Source organism: Anopheles maculipalpis, chromosome X, assembly GCF_943734695.1.
Source record: "Anopheles maculipalpis chromosome X, idAnoMacuDA_375_x, whole genome shotgun sequence".
Lineage (NCBI taxonomy): Eukaryota > Metazoa > Arthropoda > Insecta > Diptera > Culicidae > Anopheles > Anopheles maculipalpis.
In genome coordinates, this window is record NC_064870.1 from 5996471 (window position 1) to 6018733 (window position 22263).

The 22263-nt window shown below is 45.4% G+C and overlaps 2 protein-coding genes across 2 annotated transcripts in view; both read left to right on the plus strand.

Annotated features, from left to right (window-relative positions):
* The window catches only part of LOC126559078 (protein MAK16 homolog A), a 96882-nt gene that overhangs the window by 71168 nt on the left and 3451 nt on the right, over positions 1-22263 (plus strand). The window lies entirely within an intron of this gene.
* The window catches only part of LOC126564469 (eye-specific diacylglycerol kinase), a 38806-nt gene continuing 30375 nt past the window's right edge, over positions 13833-22263 (plus strand). The window contains exons 1-3 of the mRNA XM_050221566.1: positions 13833-13963; positions 14036-15930; positions 16047-16072. Coding sequence (XP_050077523.1) covers positions 13874-13963; positions 14036-15930; positions 16047-16072 — 2011 coding nt within the window. The 5' untranslated portion in view covers positions 13833-13873. The remainder of the gene's footprint in view (positions 13964-14035; positions 15931-16046; positions 16073-22263) is intronic.

Consider the following 22263-nt stretch of genomic DNA (forward strand, 5'->3'; position numbering starts at 1 on the left):
CCATAACCTAGCACAATACTGCGGTCAATGTTCGGTACGCAAACCAGCACTGGTGTGCGATAAAACGAGTGTGTGAAAAGCGTGGACACGACGCGTGTCAGCCAGTCGGTCACCTTTGACTTTGCACTATTCCGCAATTCGCAGAATGTGTGAGGTGACGTGAGTCGGTCAACAGTTTGGGGCATCAGTATAATCATGTAACGACTGGACGGATGTCAATGCTGGACTAGAGCATGTTGGTACAGTGAGCGAACATGTCTGGGCCGGCAGTGCTTGTAGTTGTATTTTAGTGAGGGCTTTTATATGTGCCTAGAAGTCGAAGCGTGAGCTAAACAAAAGGCTTGAAAGGCGGAGTGGTTTCTTCTCTTACCCTGATATATGAAGGGAAGGAATTTTCCGTGCTTGTATTTGCACCAAACTTTTAAATATTAAGACAGTTGATGAAATATTAATGGTAGGGTTACGGATAGATTTTATTAGTTTTGAGAGTTTAATAGGTGAAAGTTGTTAGTGGGTAATTCTGGCAACACTGTTGCGAAACGCGATTCGTCAGGGGAGTAGAATAAAAAAAAGCACAATGTGGGGAAGAAGAGCAAAGCCTTAAATTATTTTGTAATTATCGACTATTGAATTCAACAACAAAAACAAAACACACACACACACACAAGCGGTCGTTTGATGTGCAAATGATAGACATACGTGCTTTAAACACTGTTGAAGTTTGCATAATTGATGCATTTTTACAACAATTTTTATCGATCTTGTATCACTGTTGTGCATGGTTTAAGCGTTTTGTGATGCGAACTGCCTACCGTGTAGGCGTTTTACGTCAATAAATTATCCACTATAATATATGTTTTCCTTTTTACAAGTGTCACTTTCTGTGGTAACATCAACACGCTCATGAAAAAGGGTTGTTACGATGAACCCGTAGCCCATCATATGTGATAACGTCATCAAAGAAAAGAGAGAAAAAAGGACACCATCTGCCGACACCGCAATTGTGGAATGTCATTAGAATTTTCCACGCAAATAAACGAGATCTAACGCTGAAAGTGAGCTGCATTAAGCCTCAGCAAAAGGTCTGTCCCTGCCCGTTTGCGTGTGTATTTGTTTACACGGGGAAGCGAGACGGTGGTTACACCACACCATCGGGTTACATCACCACACCAACTCCAGCACTGCTTTAAAAGCATTGCCGTATGGGGTTTGGGTGCGTTTTGTTGGAGCTGTTCTGTAGAATATGGTGAAATTATATTCTTCCAACTCATTCATTCTATTGATTGCTGGCTTTTGAAGGTAAGCACATACAGCGTAGAGAAGTACGATTGAAGGAAGAAAAATTGAAACAATAATATTCTTCTTAAATCACGGTCCCTGTGTAGAACGGTCTCTCCTGATGTATGGTTGCCGTCCCGTTTAAACAATTAATCGACGGACTCGAAGCGCATCCCAGTCCGCAGGTAGCTGTCAGGTTCTGTGGCCACGGTCCAACGTGTTTATTTTTATTCGGCTCTTGTTGTTGCGCCTTCCGGGCGTGCACACACTCATAACGTGCTGTCCACCACTCCTAAACCAGATCCGCGATGTATGGCCCGATATCAGGAAGTGGACTGTCGATTCTCCATACGCCAGAAAGAGTGGCGTAGCAGCGTTGTACTGCTTTTTTTGTTGTTGCTGTTGCTTCTCCCCTGGTTGCGAACCGTTTTCCCTGTCCGTAGGAGTTCGGTTCCGTGGACAAAACCCGACAGGCTGCTTCCGGTGGACGGCTAACAAAGCGCAACACTCTGCGCGCCTCTTGTACGAAGCGCGATGCGCTGAACCAGAGCACAGAAGCAGAGCGAAGGAATAAATAAAGCAAGTCAGGATTCTGCTGCGTTTTTTGTTGTCGCTTCCTTCTGGCGGTTAGCATCAAATCACCACGCTGATGATGGGTGAGCAGTGAACGTGACGTGACGTGAGAACGGGGAGTTTTTTTTCCCTCTCCCGCATTCGTGAAGCTGTAATAAAAAATAAAAAGACTATATCATCGTGGTTTTGTTCGCGTTGTTGTTGCAAAGTGATCTGTGCATAGCTGTGTACGGTGTCCCGAGTGTACGAATGTTCACTTAACCGCTCCTGGTACATGGAGAAGCGTGAACATTATTGTAACCTGCACACGCCAAGTGGGAGGTTCCACCACCTCTCCCCCTCTCCTCCCGCACCCTCCGTCCAACACGCAAAGACACAATGTCACTAGCGCGGCTAACTGTCGGGGTGTTACTCGCAATAGAAATGCAACCAGTACTGCCGAGAGTGCCACGTCTCGACGGAAGCATCAAACAATGCGGGTGCGACAGCTCAACTCTTCAAACCCTCATCGATACGTTTGTTTGTTTTTCATGTTCTCTCTCACTCTCTCTCTCTCTGTCTCGCACACACCACGGTATCGTGCTTGGGTATCATTTTTCCTGTTCATGGCAGTACCATTACCGTGCCCGATTAACGCTGGTTCGTGCGGATCTTGCTTCCAGAATGCGTCGTAAAAGCGTTTCCAGCGCCTGTAGCACAATTACCGTTTCGCCCGCCGATAACTGTAAGCCATAAAACTATCATCAACACCGGCTGGAACAGTGATCGAATCTTGTAAGAATGTACCGCTCCGTTACCGATAAGATGGGCAAACTTTCACCCCTCCCCCTAATGCTGTGTGCAGTCGCAAAAGCTAGGATGACAATACGTACGCTTCAATGCTTCAAAGCAGTGCATCGGTGGAAGCATCGCACAGGGCAAATGGTTGCTATGGTCGTTCTTTTTGCTGTGGTTGTAGTTCTTAGGGGCTATAACAGTTAAAGCGATATTGGATGTATGCGGGACAGAAGTGGGACAGCAGTGCGCAGTGAAAGTTATGCAATACGCGCAACATTTTCAACTCATTAATACTAACAGCTTATTAATGAGTTTCCGTACTTACCGATTACCGCCCAGAAAGGGGCGGGGGAGGAGAGTGGGGAGGGAGGGAGGGGGAGGAGGTGGATTTCTTCTGTTCTTCTGGTTGGTCGTATTTTTAGGACGGATGTAGAATAATAAGCGGAATGTTTTTTTTTTAATCTAACTGTAACGCTTTGTAACGCATAATTTTTGAAGGGTTCATTTAGTTTGATTAAGGAAAGCATAAACAATGAACGAAATTAGCTTACGTGTGCTTTCAGTGCTTTGATTTGTTTTAAAACAATTGAATTTAGCTTAGGTACATAACCTTTATCAATATGCGATGAAAGAGGAAGCTAGAATCGTTTCTTGAAATATTAGAATCAGCTATGACTTAACCTTAATTTACGGGATCAAGACTTTGGATCAAGAAATTGTACAGGCATATAAGAAGAGGATGATGATTTCAGACAGTTGTGTTGATACGTGGTTTGACTTTTTCTTTTTGGCTGTGAATTCTGCCAGCATTCAATCAAACCGTACAAGCTGACAGGAAAAACTAGTTACAAACATAACTTTTTATGCGAATTATAAAAAAAAAAAACTAAAAACAAATTGTTTTTCGAGGTTTCTTGGTAGGGTCAGTGCATGATTACGATAACCTAGTAATGACAAGGAAATATAGTAGTAAACAAGTTTGGTAAAAGACGCGTGAAGGTCTTATTCTGATGCTCGAGTCTTTTACCGAGTTGGCATCACTCAAATTATTTTACGAGGGGCCTTTTCGAGTCTTTTCCTTTCAATTTATCGAAACATATTTAACCATACGCTATGCAATAAGATCTCTTTATCAAATAGTAATAAACTAGTAAACAGAGCACAAATGATCATAAGCAGAGCAGATATAGAGAGGGAGATAAAACACTTGCGCCCAAAAGATATACTACACGCATTACACAAACGCTTCGCAGTACGATGGAATTGGTAATATGAAACATATTGAATCAAAAGCACTGCACACTGCTACTTGACCTTTCGCATCACTTTCTTCTTAAGCAGTCCTGCAAGCTGCACCAGATTGCTCGCCCAGCTGCAATCACAATACAACCACTACCATCGATACCCGGGTCCGGTCGCCAAACGGTACACTGTCTCGGGCACTCGTAAGCCTAAGCCTCGGCGAGGAAGGCAGCGATGAAGCTAACGCCGTTTTAATTACTCTGCCTTTTAAATTAAATCCGCTCTTTGCAAGTGTTTGCCGAGCGTCGTGCCTTCGGTTGGAGAGCTTTGTTTTGAGTTGGGCGCGCTGATACGAGCGTGATGCAAGCCACGGAAGGACGGATTGTTACGATTATCGTTTTGTGCGCTTTATTATTGCTGCTATTAAATTCATCGAATCGAAGTGTCACGGAAGTGTTGACTATCAACGGCTATCATAAAGCGTTGTGCATCGGGCTGTATTGATTTGATGAAATGTGTCATAAAAATCGTACACCAAAAAATGGCACGGTTAACCGTGGTTAACCTAACTGCTTAATTGGGTGTGGTTTGGCTCGGGGCAGCAATAATTTAGCGCATTTTGTGTATCCGTTTTATGATTTTTGCATTCGCTGCATCGGATACACCGATTTTTATTCAATTTCCCACCGAACGCATACGTACAGGCGCGCGCTCCATCCAGTTCGTTTGGATGATTAATGCATTGATGCGTTCCGTGCTACCAGCCCCGGGAGATCGTTCCGGGTGAATAAAACGGCTTCCAACGTAGACGATACTAATTTTATTAAAATTATATTTTAACTTCACTTCACCCTGGGCAGGGTGTTATGGCCCTGGATGTGTGTGTGTGTGTGTATTTCGAAGGTCGAAATCCTCTGTATTCTAACGCGCTTTCGGGTGAAAAGTGGTATCGGTTGAATTTTTAAATTAATTAAAAATCATACTACGCGTGAAATCGGTTTCATGGCGAGCCGGCAATGTAGGAGCGTAGAAATAGATGAGGTGGTAAATAATCTCGATTTCCTGCCCGTTTTTGAAATGAGAGAATAATATTTGTAACATAGAATGAGCTTAACGATTTTCTGATTACTGAAAGGATGCTTAGCTTATATCAATTTACAGCGTAATTGCCTAAATATATGCAATGCGTATTACGAAACCCCTTAATCCATCCACACAATGATCAACGATGGAAATGGCTTTTATTTATGTGTGTATGTGACACAAGGGTGGCACATTGTTTAACAGACAAGCGATACGAGCTGTTGGGTTTTATTTTACATCAAACAATACAATACATTTAGAGCATCAATGCAGAACCAGTGTAACTTCAAAAGAATCAATTGTCAATGTTTGAACCCAAACCGTTGCGTGGGGTGGGGCGGGGGGGGGGGGGGGTGTACGAGGGAGGGGGGTAGGATTGGGAATAATGTTTTATTCATTTAAAGCTCTAATAAAAAGGCTTACATTTCGTTATTCAAATCAACACCAGTTGAATGTAGGGTAGGCAGTAAGTTATGTGGTTAAAGCACACACAAAAAAAGAACCTAATTTAAATTATATTTTAACGTGAAGACTAGTTTTGACGTGGTTTTTTCATTTATTACTTTTATCGCTTGTTAAAGTATTTCTTTTTATGTGTCCTAATCTGACAGATAGAGAGCTAAAATTCACTGACTGAAGCGTTGTGTAACGACGCTTAACGCTTCTGCGTTTACGTCACTTGAGAAAAGGAGAAACAAGAATAAAAGATACCAATATTCGGTAAAAGTCTCGAGAAGACCTTCCACCAGGAACAATTCTCCGATTCTCGAGTCTTTTAGCAAATATTCTTATTAATTAGGAATACTTTAGTGCTTCTACTCCATTGCACTTACTTAGCTAGATCAACCGTAAACAAAATAAAGAAAACACTACTTACCACAAGAAACAAACAACCCGACGAAGAAGCATTGAATGCTTGAAGAACGCTTTTAATGACACTGCTCACCCTATCTTGTGCAGGGCTGCGGCTACATTGCCGAGCACCGTTCACTATCACCCGGTCGCCATGAACGAAAGTTTTAATTGGCTTCCATTAATCATATTCGGTTGCGGTTCATCTGTCCACTGGGCAATCGGGTGTCCCTGCAGCAGCGAGCAGGAAGGCGCCATTGCGTACATTCGTCCCTACCGCGTTCGGTTTGTTTCGGCATGTTATAGGCAGTGAAACCTGCCCCGCGGAACACACCGGTGGTTAGTGCAGGCGTTCTCGAGCGATTCGCAATATGGGGGAGGATCAAATAAAGCGAGCAGAAAAAGTGATGCGGAGTTAGGGTCGCTTTGGTAATGGGGCGACTAAATGGTACATGATTCAAATTTCATCGGCTTAGCCGTTGTGACCGTTGGCGTGTCTCAATTCACTTGCTTCGGTGTGTGCGTTTGATGTTATTGGATTATTGCCGTCCATTACAGCAAAATTTGATCCGGGTGGGAGCGATCGAATATTTCGTACAGAAAATAGTGAAATAATTATGTAAAATTACCACTTTGCAATGTAGAAAGGCATTTGTTTGCAGCTAATATTACACATCTGTCAGCAAAAGCGTTGGTGCTATTACAAACCGTTCGCTGTTAACCGGTTGGGGATGCAAGTGGTTTCGCTCGTTGCCCCTGGTAGGTAGGCAAACTTGTTTACAGTTTTCATTTTCAACATTTACATTTTTATTAACCGGACGCAATCTTTGATTTTGTTGTGACAATCTGGTTTGATGGGATTTCGATCGGTAAATTAAACAAAACAAAAAACATTGCTACACAAACTTTTCCCTGGAGCCGATATCGGGTCGAATGCGGAGATTATATTTGTTTTGATAAAAATAATGATGAATTGGTGTTGTTTGTGCACTGTTTTGTAAACAGATCGGATTTTTGTATTAATTTTGCAAAAGAGAAAAACATACTTTGACCTTGACGTTTTACCAAACAATTTAAGCTTCGTGAGATTGTTTTTGATGGTTTAACATTCAATGTAGCTTACCTGTAAATGTATAAACTTATGCTTTGTTTGGCGTTACTGCTGATGTTCAAAACTGTCACTCAACATGCCTCCAAGGAAAAAGTAAATGCGACCCATTAACTGTCAGGTTGCCTATTTAGTCTGTTGTGCCAAATTCAATTCGCCTCACCCGAGCACGTCAACTAAATTGCATCCAGCAATTAATTGCTCATATCGAGATGAAAGTATGTGTGCTTGTGTGTACGTGGATCTGTTCACGTGAACCTGTTGCAGTTTGCTCGAGGTGCTTTTGGATAGGAGATGTAAGCTGTTACTCATTTCCAGGTTGTTTTCCCCGTCTCTCGTGTGTGTGTGTGTGCACACATCCAGCATCCAGCAATTGCATCCAGCAATTAATTGCTCATATCGAGATGAAAGTATGTGTGCTTGTGTGTACGTGGATCTGTTCACGTGAACCTGTTGCAGTTTGCTCGAGGTGCTTTTGGATAGGAGATGTAAGCTGTTACTCATTTCCAGCTTGTTTTCCCTATCTCTCGTGTGTGTGTGTGTGTGTGTGTGTGTGTGTGTGTGTGTGTGTGTGTGTGTGTGTGTGTGTGTGTGTGTGTGTGTGTGTGTGTGTGTGTGTGTGTTCGACTGCTACTTCGGACCACTTTGCTTTGTTATGTGCAAATTTTTGCCTAGCTTTCGGGCGCAACTGTACTAGCTAGCTGAATCCTTTTGATCGAACCCCGCCCCGGAGGGGGAATCCGTTTTCCCCACACAAAAAAAAAAAAAAAGATGTAGAAGAAATATGCGTACCCGTTGCAAGGCCTTTTTGTTTGTTTGTTGGCGCAGGAGATTTTTTCCGTGTAATTGACATCCTTCAAAAAAAGGGGTTGGCCTTGTGGCGCGTCCTGAGCTGGAGCACCGGTTCCGTCAGTCAGTTAGTTTGACGAAAGCATCGGACGGTAAGGGCCCGCAAAGCGAATGCTGAACAGCAAAACTGTCGTTGCCGTGTTTGCGCGTTGCATACCTGCCAGGCGAACCCGATCGAATGCTGCCCGCTGCAAATGTGTTAAAAATCCAGCTACGGTCCTGTCTAAGCCTTTGTCATCGTTTCACAAAATTCAATCGCTTTGAGTCGATCCCCGCTTACAGTGGCGTGCGTTGGGCAGTTGGGATAGTGCTTTGATGTTTTGCAATAAGCTTCTTTTCTCTGTTGCCCGAAGAGCTAGGCATACATTCTGGCCCGGCGAAGGCAGAAGAGAAAAAAAGTCTTAAAAATCGTTTTCAATCCTAACCGTCAGAGCGCAATGCTCGGAGCAAAATGGGTAGCTGGGCTGCCCTCATCGAGACCAGGCGTATTTGCTAGCACGATGGATGGGTTGGACCGAGAAATGAATATGGACTTTCTTCTTTCCCGATTCAGTTGCGGATTTTTGCTGCTTCCTTTCGTAATTGCCCCGAAGGAATCGTACCGGTGTGCAGCGAACTGCAACGCCAGATATCATGCCCTTACCATGCATTACCCGAGAGTGCATAGGTTAATGGTTGTCAAACTGTTTGTTCTCAGTATTGCATAATTAAAGCGCTTTATTGGAATTTTTGGAATAAACAGTTTTGTCGTTTATTTTTTTACGGAACAAGGATCAATGGTATAAAATTTTATCTACGTATTGAATTATAACTACTTATTAATGTACCTGGATTATTAATAGACGTTAATTGTGTGGTACGAGATGCTGTATTTACTATTGCATACATTTCGGCGTTCATATAAATTTCGGGTAAAGGACTCGCAAAGCCCCGCCCCCCCCCCCCCTTCCTGGCGAAAATTGTTCATACCTATGCAAAAAGCGCCTAAATGTATACAAAGCGCACCACATGCCGCCAAATGGGTTTCTCGAGTCCTTTACCGTTTTTGTTTAACGTATGAACGTTTTGGTGATATTCACTTGATTTATCAATCTTTAACATGTTTGGAATAATTTTGGAATTTGCCCACATTCTACATAATTTGTTTCGTTCATTAGAGTATATCCAGTAAATACTGTTGCGATGCTTTCGCCTCAGTTCTGGCTGCAAAGCTTCATATAGTTCTGATATGTTTTAACTGCTCTGGCTTCTGTTGGAATCTGTGGGCAGCAGTCGAATGGATTGATTCGCGAGAACCAATGGGAAGCATCAGTCAAACCACAGCTGGTGTGATTAACGGTACGGTACAAATTTTACTGATCCTGTGCATTTGCACCCATTTCCACTAATTTTGATTTGAATTTGAAACGTACGGCGTCAGCTTCACGGTTCGCTGTTACGAGTGCTGCACGGATTTCCTAGAAACGTATGCACGGCACTAATTCCTACGGCCGACCATTTCATACTAAATGTGCTTGCGAAAGTTTATGGTGTTGACAATTGAATTTCCCTGAAATAATGCATTCCGTTGGAGGGAGCAGCCATTACCACAGGCTCATTTGCAATCAACAAGCTCATTTGCAATCCAGGCTTACACAACGACTTCTATACGTCAATCGACAGTAAGAATGACTTCTATAAGTCAAATCCAGATCCTGGCAAACGGTGATGTCACTAAAGGATTGAGGTTTTACTATGAACCAGAAGTTTACCAAAGGTTCGAGCAAGAGGGCACTGAACCTTGAGAGGGAGATTAACCACGCATTAAATATATAGAATTTGTCTGTGAGATATAGAATTTTCCCAAAAGTGACGAAACCTTCTTGGCTGCGTACGAGAGGAAGAGGATGTTCGGTAGGATATTTGGACCCATATGTGTGTGAGAATGATCGAGAAGACGCTTCAATGATGAGCTCTACGAGCTGTACCTGCCAATTAGAATTGGCAGGCTCCGATGGGCTGGTGATGTTATGAGAATGACACCGGACGACCCAACCTGTAAAGTCCTTTTAGACCGTCCACATCGAATTGAGATGAAGTCTGCCAGGATGGCCGGAGTATTGGATTGGTGGACCCCCGACCACGACAGTCCAAAACCGGGTACAGGCCATACGGTTGTAGCACATGTAATGCAAATCTCTTTGTGGAGCTGGGTAATATATGTGTCAGTCAATAGCTATTCTATCCGTTTAAGGAAACGAATGCTCAGAATATACATTGTTGTATAGTTGTTATTCCCTCGGTTCTGTAGTCTATGTTATCCCCCTAAGAGGTCCTTCATGATTGAAATCAGATATCTTATATGAGTTTGAATGTTTCGAGGCTAAAATTGCGGTTGAACTGCTTATTGTATTACTGCTTACTGTTTGACAGAAGCCGGCAAAACTTTCGAGAATATCAGTCCATCATCATCGAGCCCGTTAGTGGCAAAACGCGATCTGACTTTGAAGTAAAGTTTGTCAACCAGTGACGCTTGGAAGCAAAATCAATACGAGTTTACCTGCTTCCATTTTAAAATACCTTTGCATTGCTTAACGCAACGCCTAACAGAATGCAACGCAACCTGATTGGTACACTTTTAATTACAGACCGTGCGCCCATAATCCCCTTAAATTAAATCTTTGTCTTTACCATTTTCCGGAGCTCATTTGAAACAAACAAGATTTAAAATGCAAAACACACAGGTGCACCACTTTTCCTTCACCTTCACGTTCTGGCCCAGCTCCCACTTGTTGCATTATTTTCATTTCCGTCGAGCTAGTTCGCAGCACGTGGCATTATCTACAACTCCATCACTTTGCTTGGCCATCCCTTCGTGAGCCGTCCGAGGGAATAGCGGGGACACAGTGTTTGGCAGTGTGCCTAAACTGACGGGCGCGAAAGTACGACGGGCTGGAAGCAAATCGGCTCAGCTGGCCGGTACGGACGCCCAGACAGTTATCCGCAAATGATGCCATTAAGACCGGGGGCCGGAACCAGAGGGGGGGGGGGGGGGGAATGTTCTCGGTTGACTTGACTTGGACACTATAAACGCTGACCAACCGCTTCGTTTGGCGGTGAGCGCACGGGCACCAGTGTTGTGTGCGTTTTTGTTCTCGATCGTTCCCTACGATTACGACCGTGAATCCATTTCCTCCATTTGGGGTTTTACTGGTAGGAAGTTGCTCACTCGCCGTTCATCGAGATGTGTGTGTGTGTGTGTGTCTGTGTGTGTGTGTATGTGCGTGTGTCTGGAAGAGCAAATCCTCTAGCGAGCACTTTGCCCCTCGTAAAAAGGTGTATTAAAGGCAGCAAATCTTGGGCTTAATCGTAGCCCACTTCCGCAAATGCTTGCCAGTTTTGCTCCGTGCCGGTAGCATTCCGGGCTTCCGGGTGAGTAAACATGCCATCAAATACTGCTAGCGCTGAGTGGACGGTTTTCCGGTGAAGTTGTCGCACAGTCTTTGTGTGCCGACGTTGCACACTGCTGGCGAAGCTCTAGCGAACGGTGCGTAACTAGCAGACATGCAATCTTCAAGTACCTGTGCAAGGTTGGCAGATTTTGTGTGTTTTTTTTTGTTTGTTATATCCTGCCCTGGTATGCAAGTTCTTCACGTCACACATTCGCATTAGATCTGGTTACTTAGTTTTAGTGTTAGTTGACAGCTTCCGATGCAGGAATAATCTTCTTATGCAGATATCGTTACACTGTGCTGCAGACGATGTTTGCCGAGTGCTTCATCAAACCACAAAACCACATTCGACCTAGCAATTCGGTCGATCAAAACGTTCATATTTCTTGGTTCGCTAGAGTTCCGTATGCAATAAAACGTTACCGTTTTTTCTGATCCATAATATCCGCAGGTTATAATTCTAGTTCCATGTTTGGGTTGTTGATTCATAGCGGTCCATCAACGTTGAAGAAGTTGGACGTAATAGCTTACAGTAGGTCTCTTACTTTGGCTGTTTTACAAATTTTCATCAACAGTTGAATGACTGAGCGATAGTGATAGGGTACGGTAATGAGATATAGACTCTTGAAAGTAAACTAACCGGAGGCAAATCTCGTCTACTGGTTGGATACCTTAGGCTGCTTATTTGAGTCCTGCATGCTACGCATAGAGCTCTAACCCGTTTCCTCCCGTTTCCTAAACGGAAACCCCTCCCGTTACTGAGTCATTTGCCACAGTCGGCATCCAATCATCGGCATTTAACATGGACGAGCTTTATTTTAGCTTTACTTTTTATTTTTTGTACATCTTGGAAAATCTCCTCAGAGGTAGAAACGTACAGCAGCCGTCATTTCGGAGGCTTCCTTACCTGCTCATCCCAAACGTGTTGTCAATCCCCAGTTCCGAAAATGAATCACATGCAATAATCTCTTTTTCCGGTTATTCGTACGATGTTATGTTGCAATTTCGGCAGCCCGATGTCGGAAGCCATTTATAAATCCTGTCCCGTGCTTTATGTTGTCGTGTCAGCAAGATAGGCGATGGATTGAAGATGCTGTACATGGTGTGGTATAGCTGGAAATACACACATACATATACACGAGCCATGTAGGTGGTGGATAAAATTGGTTGATGGGAAAAAGTTGTACCGCGACGGCATCGGATGTAATCACTCAGCATCCCTCCGTCAGTCACCCATTTCTTTCAGCAATCTTCGGTTAGAGTGGTAGATGACATTGCGTTGCAATTTATTATCCGTTGTTCTAAAAGCGACCGTACAGACACACACACACACACACATACATTCATATATTCCCACCGAGTTCTACCGAGTGTCTCGAATAGACGTACTAGGGTTCACCCCTGATCAGACCGTGACTTTCCACGTGCTTAGCATCGGGTTTTGGCATTATGTTTGTGATGTGTGCGATAATAAGAACCGGTAGGCACCATTTATTCGTTGACGACTGTTGGCCAACACTTTTGAGCTCACCACACTTTCGCTAGATTGTACCGCACGGCAGAAACCATGCACACATCGCCGTCAATTTCACTTCACCGAGCATCGCAACGAAGAATGAAACAATATTGCTCCCCGGTGGATTTTGCCCCCAATTTCCCTTGAGATGCAGCTGCCAGGCAGATGTTGGTTTCATGCGGGACTGAGACGTATCTACGGAAAGTATCGCATTTTTAGTATTGCCAGTTTTTCTTTCGCACGATGGAGACTCCTAAACGCTTTCTCTGTTGTGTTGCCGGGGTGCTCTGCTTGGGTAAGCAATAAAAATTTAAACAGAACCTCGGAGAGAGTTCCAAAAAAGCCCCTGATTCACAGATTCTATCCAATAGTAGGCTCAAAAGAGGCAAAAAAGAATAGACATTTTGTCGATACGAGCGTGTCGACAATAGATCAATGTCAATGAATGTTAGTTTGAGAATAGAAATTAAATTCTTTGTACAGTGCTGTACAAGGTGACAGTAACAACGTTTGACTGTTGTCGCTAGGATTTGAGTGCGATTGCTTCAACACTCCAACAAGTCAATAATAAGAGGAAGAAATAATGGCCAAATAGTGTCATGCACACATGAAGATCTCCTTAAGTATGTTCTGAGCAGGCTAGAAAGTTCTGATAATTTTCTTCGTCCTCCTTTGATTTTTTTTTTACTGCGTGTTATCCTAACAATTTCAATATCAATAACAAAGCAGAATAGAAAAAGACAGTACCAGAACCACGCAGTTACCAGCATATTAATGCAGCTGTACGCGCCAGTTACCAACGCTGCTTAATATGTTGATAACAAGGCCTTGTGTAAGGATATTTTGTCAAGCGAATTGCATACCCGTTTGGGCTCGACATTAGGCAGCTTCGTAAGTGGCGAATGAATCGGCAAATCGGTGTCTGATGTGTCTATTCTCTTCTGCGCGTGCAGCAAGAAACAATTTTAGTAGCAGCAGCGCGCCAACAGACATCCATCCAGCAGGAACGGTGTCTAGTTCGGCGATGGGCAGAGAGAAATATCGCTGGAGGACATCGTAGCCTCGTCGCCACCGGTTGCCTCACCAGCACGGGTCAACCAGCAGCAGCAGTAGCGGAAGCCAGCAACAGTGTAGTGTAGTGCAGCATCAGCCCTCGGCCACGCGATGCATCGCTTGCGCAACACCTTCACCAGATCCCGGACGCCTACGGGCGCGGAAATGAAAACCCAAAGCAGTCTTGAGGTGCCGAAGCAGGTAAGTGAGCGACATGAAACTGGTGCCGGTTGCTTAACGCTGACGTTGTTTGTGCTGCTTTGTGTTCCACAGGTACGCTCAGCATCGTTCGACGAAATACAGCTGGAAGCGCAGCGCTCGAACCAGCAGCGATCGTTGTCGGCGGCAGCAGCACCATCCGTAGACGAGTCATCCGGCGTATCGTCGGGCGTTGGGAGCTTGCTGCTACAGGTACCGCAAACGACGCCCGGGCAGCGTTCGCGCAGCTTCGATCTGGCCGGTTCGGCATCGGACGAGGGTAGCGCAGTCGCGGCCGCCTTTCTCGACGTGCCGAAACGGTTCCAGCGTCGCAAGTCTAGCTCGAAGACGCCTCCACCCTGTATACACTGCCTGTATCTGGAGGAGTACCGACGGTTAATCGGTGTGGAGCAGCGGCTCTACTACGACAGCGAAGAGTATCAGGCGTACTTCGATTACACGTCTAGCTCGTGCTCCTCCGGCGATGACGACGATGACGGCGAAGATGCGGATGGTGGCGGCAATAATGAAGGTGAAGCGGTGGCTGGTGCTAGTGGTTTGCGAGAGGAGCAGTTGGAGGAGACCGTGAGCGTGAACCGAGTGGCGGCGGTCAGGCTCGCCGGTCCGAGTGGGACTGGTGTTGCTGTTGCTAGTGGTAGCGAGGATGGCCGGGGCAACTTCAGCGAAGGCTACTACGATTATGACTACGACTACGACGACGACGATGACGACGATGATGACGACTACGGTTACGAGGTGGAGGACAACAATGAGGACAACAACAGTGAGAACGAGTCCGACCGTCGCCGGCGAGGGAAGGAGCAGAAAAAGGAAACGACATTCGGACTTGAAACACCCGCCTATGACTATGCCACGCTCTTCCAGCGCGTATCACCCCGCCGAAGGCCTCGCGCCGACTGTGAGGGTGCTAGTAGTAGTGGTACGGTCGCATTACTTTCACCACCGCCCGTTGCCTCGCCCTGCCGCATCACGTTGACGCTCTCGCCAACGAAACCGGACGAGGATGTGCAGTGCGTTGACTACAGTCACGGCAGCAGCTCGCTGGAAGCAACTGGTTTTGGAGAGATCGCACTGATGTTGCCCGATGAAGATGCCACTGTTGGAGCGGGTGGAGATTCCAGGTCCGCGGTACTTGAGCTCGAGCCACGATCTCCCATAGGTCCGGCAATGGTAATGTCCGAATCTCAACCGGAAGCGATCGGCGATGCGGTAGAAGCGTCACCGTCGGCGAACCGTACCCGGCGGCGTTCCATCTCGCGCCAGGAAGCAATCATCGTTGAACCGACCGGCAGCTCGCTCGAGAACGTTTCCAACGCGTCCGATAGCCGGCCAACGTCACCGCCCGCCACCCGCACTATTCGCCCCGTCCCGGACATACTAACCGGTGCGGATGCACTAGACAATCAGCCGCCCGAACAGCGGCCTCCGCAGCGTGGCCGAGCCGCCTCGATGGGTCCCATCATGCCCTCGGCGGCGGCGTCGTCGTCATCTCCCCCGCCACTCGCTGCCTACGCCACCGCCGCCAGACCGCCACGGTTTCCGCCACCGCACCACATCGAAGCGGTCGGTATACCGCTCGAATCGCCACCTCCGTCCGCCACCATCTCGGTCGCACCCTCGCAGCCGGGTGACTTCGTGCGGGACATCTATCTGCAGGTGCCGGATCTGAAGCGCGACCGGGCCGCATCGGTTGACTCCTGCTTCACCAAGGTGACCGGCGCGAAGACGGAAGAGCTCCAGCCACCACCGGACGGTGCCTGCCTAAATCTGTTGGCCGTACCGAGCAGTGGCGCCGTTCGGTCACGTTCGGTTGACATTGTGCTGCCCACCGAGCAACAGGCGCGCTACAAAGCACTCGCCCTAGCGGGACCCTCCGGCAGTGCGAACAGTGCCGTTGTTTCCAGCTCCGGTGGTGCAACGGGCGGCCATCTTGTACCGGGTGCTAGAGGGTAAACTGCTACAACCGAATCTCACAAATGTTGCTGTTTTGTGTTTGTGTTTCTTCCTCGTTTGTCGTTTGTTTTTTTTTTCGATCCGTGTTTTTCGTTTGCCTGCTTTGTTCTAGACTCTCGCCGCACACTCTCACGTCACGCCGCGGTCATTTCCGTGCTGTGAAGAGAAAAAAATTGATTGGAACAAAATGGCGGAATGAAACTGATTGACTTTGCAAATGGAGATATTGCGCGAGCGAGAAAGAGGGGGGGGGGGGGGGGGGGGGGAGTAATGTTTTTCCTTGTTTAAAGCTAGCTGGAGGAAATTTTATTCAAATTTTTTCATTAATAGACAAAGAGTTCGGCCAAACCCACCAAACATGCTCAACAAACATAACCCCATTTGTTACGGTATCGTTTTCCTTTAAAACATTGTTTCACTCTATTCACACACACGCACACGCATGCACGTGCGCACACAAAGAGTACAGAGATTTTACCCCTACTGTTTACCAAGGAACCGTGTTAGGAATCTCGGTAGTCCCGGACGCTTCCGGTTGCCGGCCGGTTGCAGCCATACCTTTTGGGGTTTGATTTCCATTTCCCGCCACGCTTCGGCCTAGCAGCCTTCCCCTTACGCTCATTAGCCGTTAATTGGGCACGGATTACGTGTACTTTGCGCGGAACCCCATTAGTGCGGAACACCCCGGAACAACTCCACACAAGGCCTTTAACTTGTTTTTCCAACCAAAACCAACCATTCCTTTATGGTTTTTACTCCTACTTTTCCCGAGTATTGCGTGCACATTCATATCACACTAAGGGAACGTGCGCGCGTGTGTGTGTGCTATTGTAAATACTAATATTCTTCACACTTTTCTTCCGTGTTCTTGATTTCTTCCCATTTCCCGGTTAGGGTCGGCAGTTTTCTCTTCTTTTTTATTCACCTGAATTATTATGAGTTTCCTTCTTGGAGAATTTTTTACTGTGCCTGTGCTATTTCTTTGTTTGGTTTGGTGCTCCATCGACACAAAAAAAAAAACACACAACCACAACTTGGAAAAGTTGAATTATTTTGCGTGAACTGGGTGGAGGCGTGTGCGTGTTTGTCCGTCACTGTGTGGGCCGCGCTTCATCTGCGATACGTCAAAAAGAACACAAAGAGCAAACACAATCGTGATCAAACCATGTGACAAAGCGAACGTAATTGCCTGTGTGTTTGTGCGTATGTGTGTCCTGTATATGTGAATGAAAGAGACCGAGAGATCGAAAGGGAGTGAGCGAGAGATTGTGCGAGAGTTATAAAATATTCACACCACATTCGTTATTTTTGTTTTACTATTATCGTTGCTCTCTTTGTTTCTTCTCCCATTTTGTGCAATAACGATTGAATTTAATATTTTTATTGTTCGTTCTTTTCTTTCTCTTTTTCATGTCGTTTTTTTTTCTGGCGTTTTCCATCACGTAGGTAAGTGTATAATGGCGTATACTCTGACTGGTAGGCTGGTCGGTAGGATCCAACACTCTTCCTCTGCTGTCGCTTTTAACAAACCTTCGTAAGTACAAGCAGCGCATCGACGGCTCGCTCAAGCTGGCCCGAAAGGTAGGTGCGTTACGCGATTGATTTGTTGTTGAACTTTTGACACGGAGCAGCGACCGACGAATGAACAAAAGCCATCTGCTTCATGCGTTTTCGCACCAGTTTTGTCAAGCGATGAATTACTTATGAGGGACGCAATTATCTTTATGGCAACGGCCGTGCGCACAAAACTTCTGCCAAATCAAATTTTGGTTGAAGTTACTGTAAAGTCTTTCAAGTTGCTCACACAAGTAAAATTAAAACCATGACAGCTCGTTTGTAAAGCGTAGAAGCGTGTTAAACTTTGAGCTATTTCTTTTAGGCATCACGATTCAAGCGGTGAAACGATGGTGAAATTATAGCAAACATTGGCAGCAGAAAGTTTGTGATTTGATTGATTGAGTGTGGCCATGTTTTAAACCAATTTTTTTTTTTTAGTTTTCGTTTCGATGTGTTCGTCTAAAGTTAGGCAAACACTTGCGTTAGAGGACGTCCTCGGGAGTAGTGCTGGCAAATCGAATCCCAATCGAGATTTGAATTACTTAATTCAAATGCTAATTGGGATTTGAATCTCAGTAATCGACTACACTCCAAATCGGGCCGAATCCTAATCGGCAAAGGACTTCAGAAGCTTCACTACTCCACCCCCCTCCACCCAGGAATTTTTTTTTCGATACTATTCCAAAACGCCTAAATGTATGCGAAAAGCAGTACATGCCGTCAAAATTACACATTATTTTTTCAAGTGGTAAAAAATGGTTCAATTTGAGATTTAAATTAACATTTACGATTGGCTAACGGTTGATATGATGCCTTTAGCTACTAGATCATATTCACAGGGAGTAGCAATGGGTGGGAGATCCTTCTCGAATCCATATCGTATCGAATGAGATAGAATCCCAATTGGAACGAGTCCTAATGGAATCTGACAATTAGGATCCAATCCGATTCGAATCTTCCTTGGGATTGAATCTTTGAATGTTTCGAGTCCCGCATCTGTCAATACTACTCGAGAGGACAAACTAGATATCCGCGAAAAGAGAGAGAGAGAGAGAAAAGAAAAATTCATAAAGCATACATTTAGGCGCTACCTCGTGCAGGTTTATTCATTCTGCAACGGAGAAAAACCTGCAAAAAACCAAAGAAACCCATAACCGGTAACAAACTCGATCGTTTATCTGCGCTCGTTTCAATTTACGTTGCCGGGAGCATAACCTCAGCAGTTTTGCGCTGGGGATGACATTCATTACGACATTTATGATGTTGTGCGGTGATTTTCGGTAGGCTTTTGCACCCGGAAATGGTCGTCGCACGAGCATCGTTCTTATCCCCGATGTGGGAGTCGAAATAATAGGAAATAAAAGTTGAACACAAAAACACACACTACTAAAGAAAGCGCAAAAAAAAAAATCACAAGAAGACACATTCATCAAACAATCACGACAGTGGGCAAACATTTGCATTTAATTTGACGTGCTCGCTTGTAGAAAACGTTCGATTTTTGCGCTTGTTTTTGTTCCAGCTTGGCGCCCACGACACTGCGCTGCGAGGGTAAAACGATAGCACAGATAGACAGGCAGTGCGAAACGTACTCGCAACACTACCGCTGTTTCTGCTTCCTCGTCAAGTCCTTCGTGTCCTCGTTGTACGATAGGGCGATTAGACCGAAAAGCGAAACGAACGGTGTGGCGGTTTTTTTTTCTCGTCTCTGTGTGTATGTATGCATGTGTGTGTGTGCGTGCGGTTCCCTGCAGTGCTGGTGCTGGAAGCGACAAGGGAATGACTTTAAGGCGAATAATGCCATTACACAGTTTTTCAATGTTGATTGCCGATTGTCATACCAGCGCTGAACTACTGATACGGATTAAGAATGGTAAAGTGTCATGATGGTTTCTGTCAGCTGGTCGACGACTGTGACGTCTCTGGATTGTTTTCTGCCCTTCTTTCAGCATCACCATTACCGCATCTTGCATGTCTCAGTCTCATCTCTGCTCCAAAATGTGGCCTAGAACGGTGTCCTGGTGTCCGTCTCCGTAAGGCATGGCAACTACAATCACTAGTCACCGGCGCATCGGTTTGTGGTGTTGCTGCGACTTGCTAATGAATGCTCTGCGACCGTCTGCCAATATGCAAATTGCACCACCATAATCCTGTACAGTTCGGAAATACGCAGTTCCTTCACACGCCCTCGTGAGCATCAACCGACAAATGCATCGGGTGTGCCAGAAATGATAGATATTAGTGTCCCAGCAGGCACATACACACACGCGCACACGTCGTCCGCTGATGCAATTGATGAGCGACAACATTGACTGAAGGGAGTTTGAACAGAGCATAACTAGTGGCACGGTTTTGCGTTGGCCCAATTCCTTTTTTCCACTCTCTATTCAAAAATCAACTGTCTCGCTTTGTCGGGACATTGGGTTTGGGAGAGCGTACAGCAATGGACTGTTTGATAGAGATAGCCTAAATTCGTCTGAACACTAAAACACTCGTCTTACGCACGGGCGTCTTAATTTTGGAATGAAGTTTTTGGTGTATTTGTGGAACAGAATTTTTTTTTTGTACCAACACTCCTGGGATTCGTGAGTTTACATTGCTGCCCAAATTCGTTCGTCATGTTTAAAATTTTATTCCAAGTTAGAGCTTAGACTTCTCGGAACAGAGGTTTGCTGACTTCCTGGTTCAGGGGGTTGGAGTCCATTAGTACATAATTGATTTCTTGGATACGGTCACAGCAGAACATTTGTGAGTCGTTCCAGACGAAAGGAATATTTTAGCTTTCAGACATTCTGTTATGTATTTAGTTCAATTTATTAGTGAAATATTAAGAAAACGAATGGTTTTTTTGTGTGAGGATTCGTCCTGTTCTGTATGACGCCGTAAGTGAGCTACTACGGTTGACAGTTCAGTTGTCAAACACAAGGTCTATTGTCCACTGGTGTCAATATTGGTAAGTAGAAATCCATATTGCGTGAGCCTAGAAATTCCATACTCTGGGCGTCGTACATCAAACTATTTAAGACACAGATATTGACTGAAGTGACTGAAAATTAGCTCCAATACGTCCCAACACTGCCGGTGGAATGGCGAAATTAGGTATTATGCTCGTATCGTCCTGCTCAAAAGGGACGCCTCCGGTCAAAAAAGTTTAATGCCATCCACACACACACAAACACACACACACACAAACACACACACACACACACACACACACACACACACACACACACACACAAAAGATGACAATCTTTGTGCGATGTACCATTTCATCAATTTTAATTCCTGACAGGTCGTTTTATCTCGTCCTCGGACCGTTATGCTATGTTTATCGTGAGTCCGAGCTTTCCGAGTAAGTTTGGTACTATATGGTGCCGCAAGGAATACTAACTAAGACACACCATTACCAGTGTGATCGGTCTTTGTGCCCACCACTTCAATGTGTCTAGTCCCAATAGATGGAAATTACTTGGAAAAGAGCGGAAAAAGTTGACACTGCTTTTTGTTGTTGTTGTGTTTTTTGTGTGTGTGTGTGTGACTATCGCAAAACTCTCTCTCTCTCTGTTTGTGTGTGTGTGTGTGTGTGTGTCCACAAGCACCGTGGACGTAGCGTTACATGCTACGCGTGATTAAACGAATGCGCCTTTACTGACGGTCTGCGAAATGTCATTGAAGTTGACGCGCGTTACCGAGCTAGTGCGTGGGAGTGACGTAACGACACGTCACACGTTAAAGCTGTGCCACAGCTTTGTTTGAAAATTTTAGAGCGCTCAAGTGTCTGAAGAAGATGCGGTAAAGCGTTTGAGCATAACGTGTCGGCTATTTGACGACTACTGTTGGAGCGCTTGCTTTGAACCGCCCTGATATTCGACACTAATACGCGAACACTAAGATCTTAGGTTGCGTTCCTATTAAAGCCACCGATAAAACTATGTGACAAATGGTGACAGCAAGAGAGGAACCCTTTTGAATGTTCTTTTTTTTTTTTTGGAACATTTCATCCATTTTCTACGTGATGGATTTCTGGATCCTTTACCTTAAGCGAATTTAAGCAACCCGAGCTAAGGTGAAACCCGACATATTTTGCTGAGCAGATCTAACCAGCCGTACGTGCCACCATTCGCTTTTCGGTGGTACGCACGTGCGGCACGGAATTGTGTGCTGTTATGTCAAAGCCGTATGCCGTCTTCTAGTGACAACAGGACCATTCGGGTCGGCTATAGCAATTAACAATTCATCAGGCTTGAATTAAAAATGTGTATCCTCCCGTGTACTTCATGTCCGTTCACATTGCCGCCTCCGTGCTGTGCTGTTTATGTGTGTGAATCACACACACACACACACACACACACACACACACACACACACACACACACACACACACACACACACACGGTACTGATGTGCGTGCTTATTTTGGACCGTTGTGGGAATGAGTTTCTTGCCATTTCTTTTTTTTTCGTCTTGCAAGTCGACTGTCCTGCAGTAGAAAATGGCTTGCAAAAATGGTAAAAACCGGGAGCTAAAAGTGGAAACCGCCCTGCCGGTGGTAAGTTTACAAGCACACTCGGTTTTACAAACATATACACACACCGACGTTCGGAATGGTGTCTGTTAGTTTCGCTTTAATTAGCGAACACTCCTATTACTTACGACGGCCGGTATATGTGTGTGAGCCGGGCCGAAGCATCTCATGGCAGGAATTGCTAAAGGACCGGGCACCGGGAAGCTCAAAAGCTGGTGAAGCGAAGCGAAAGTTGGCATGCGGAGAC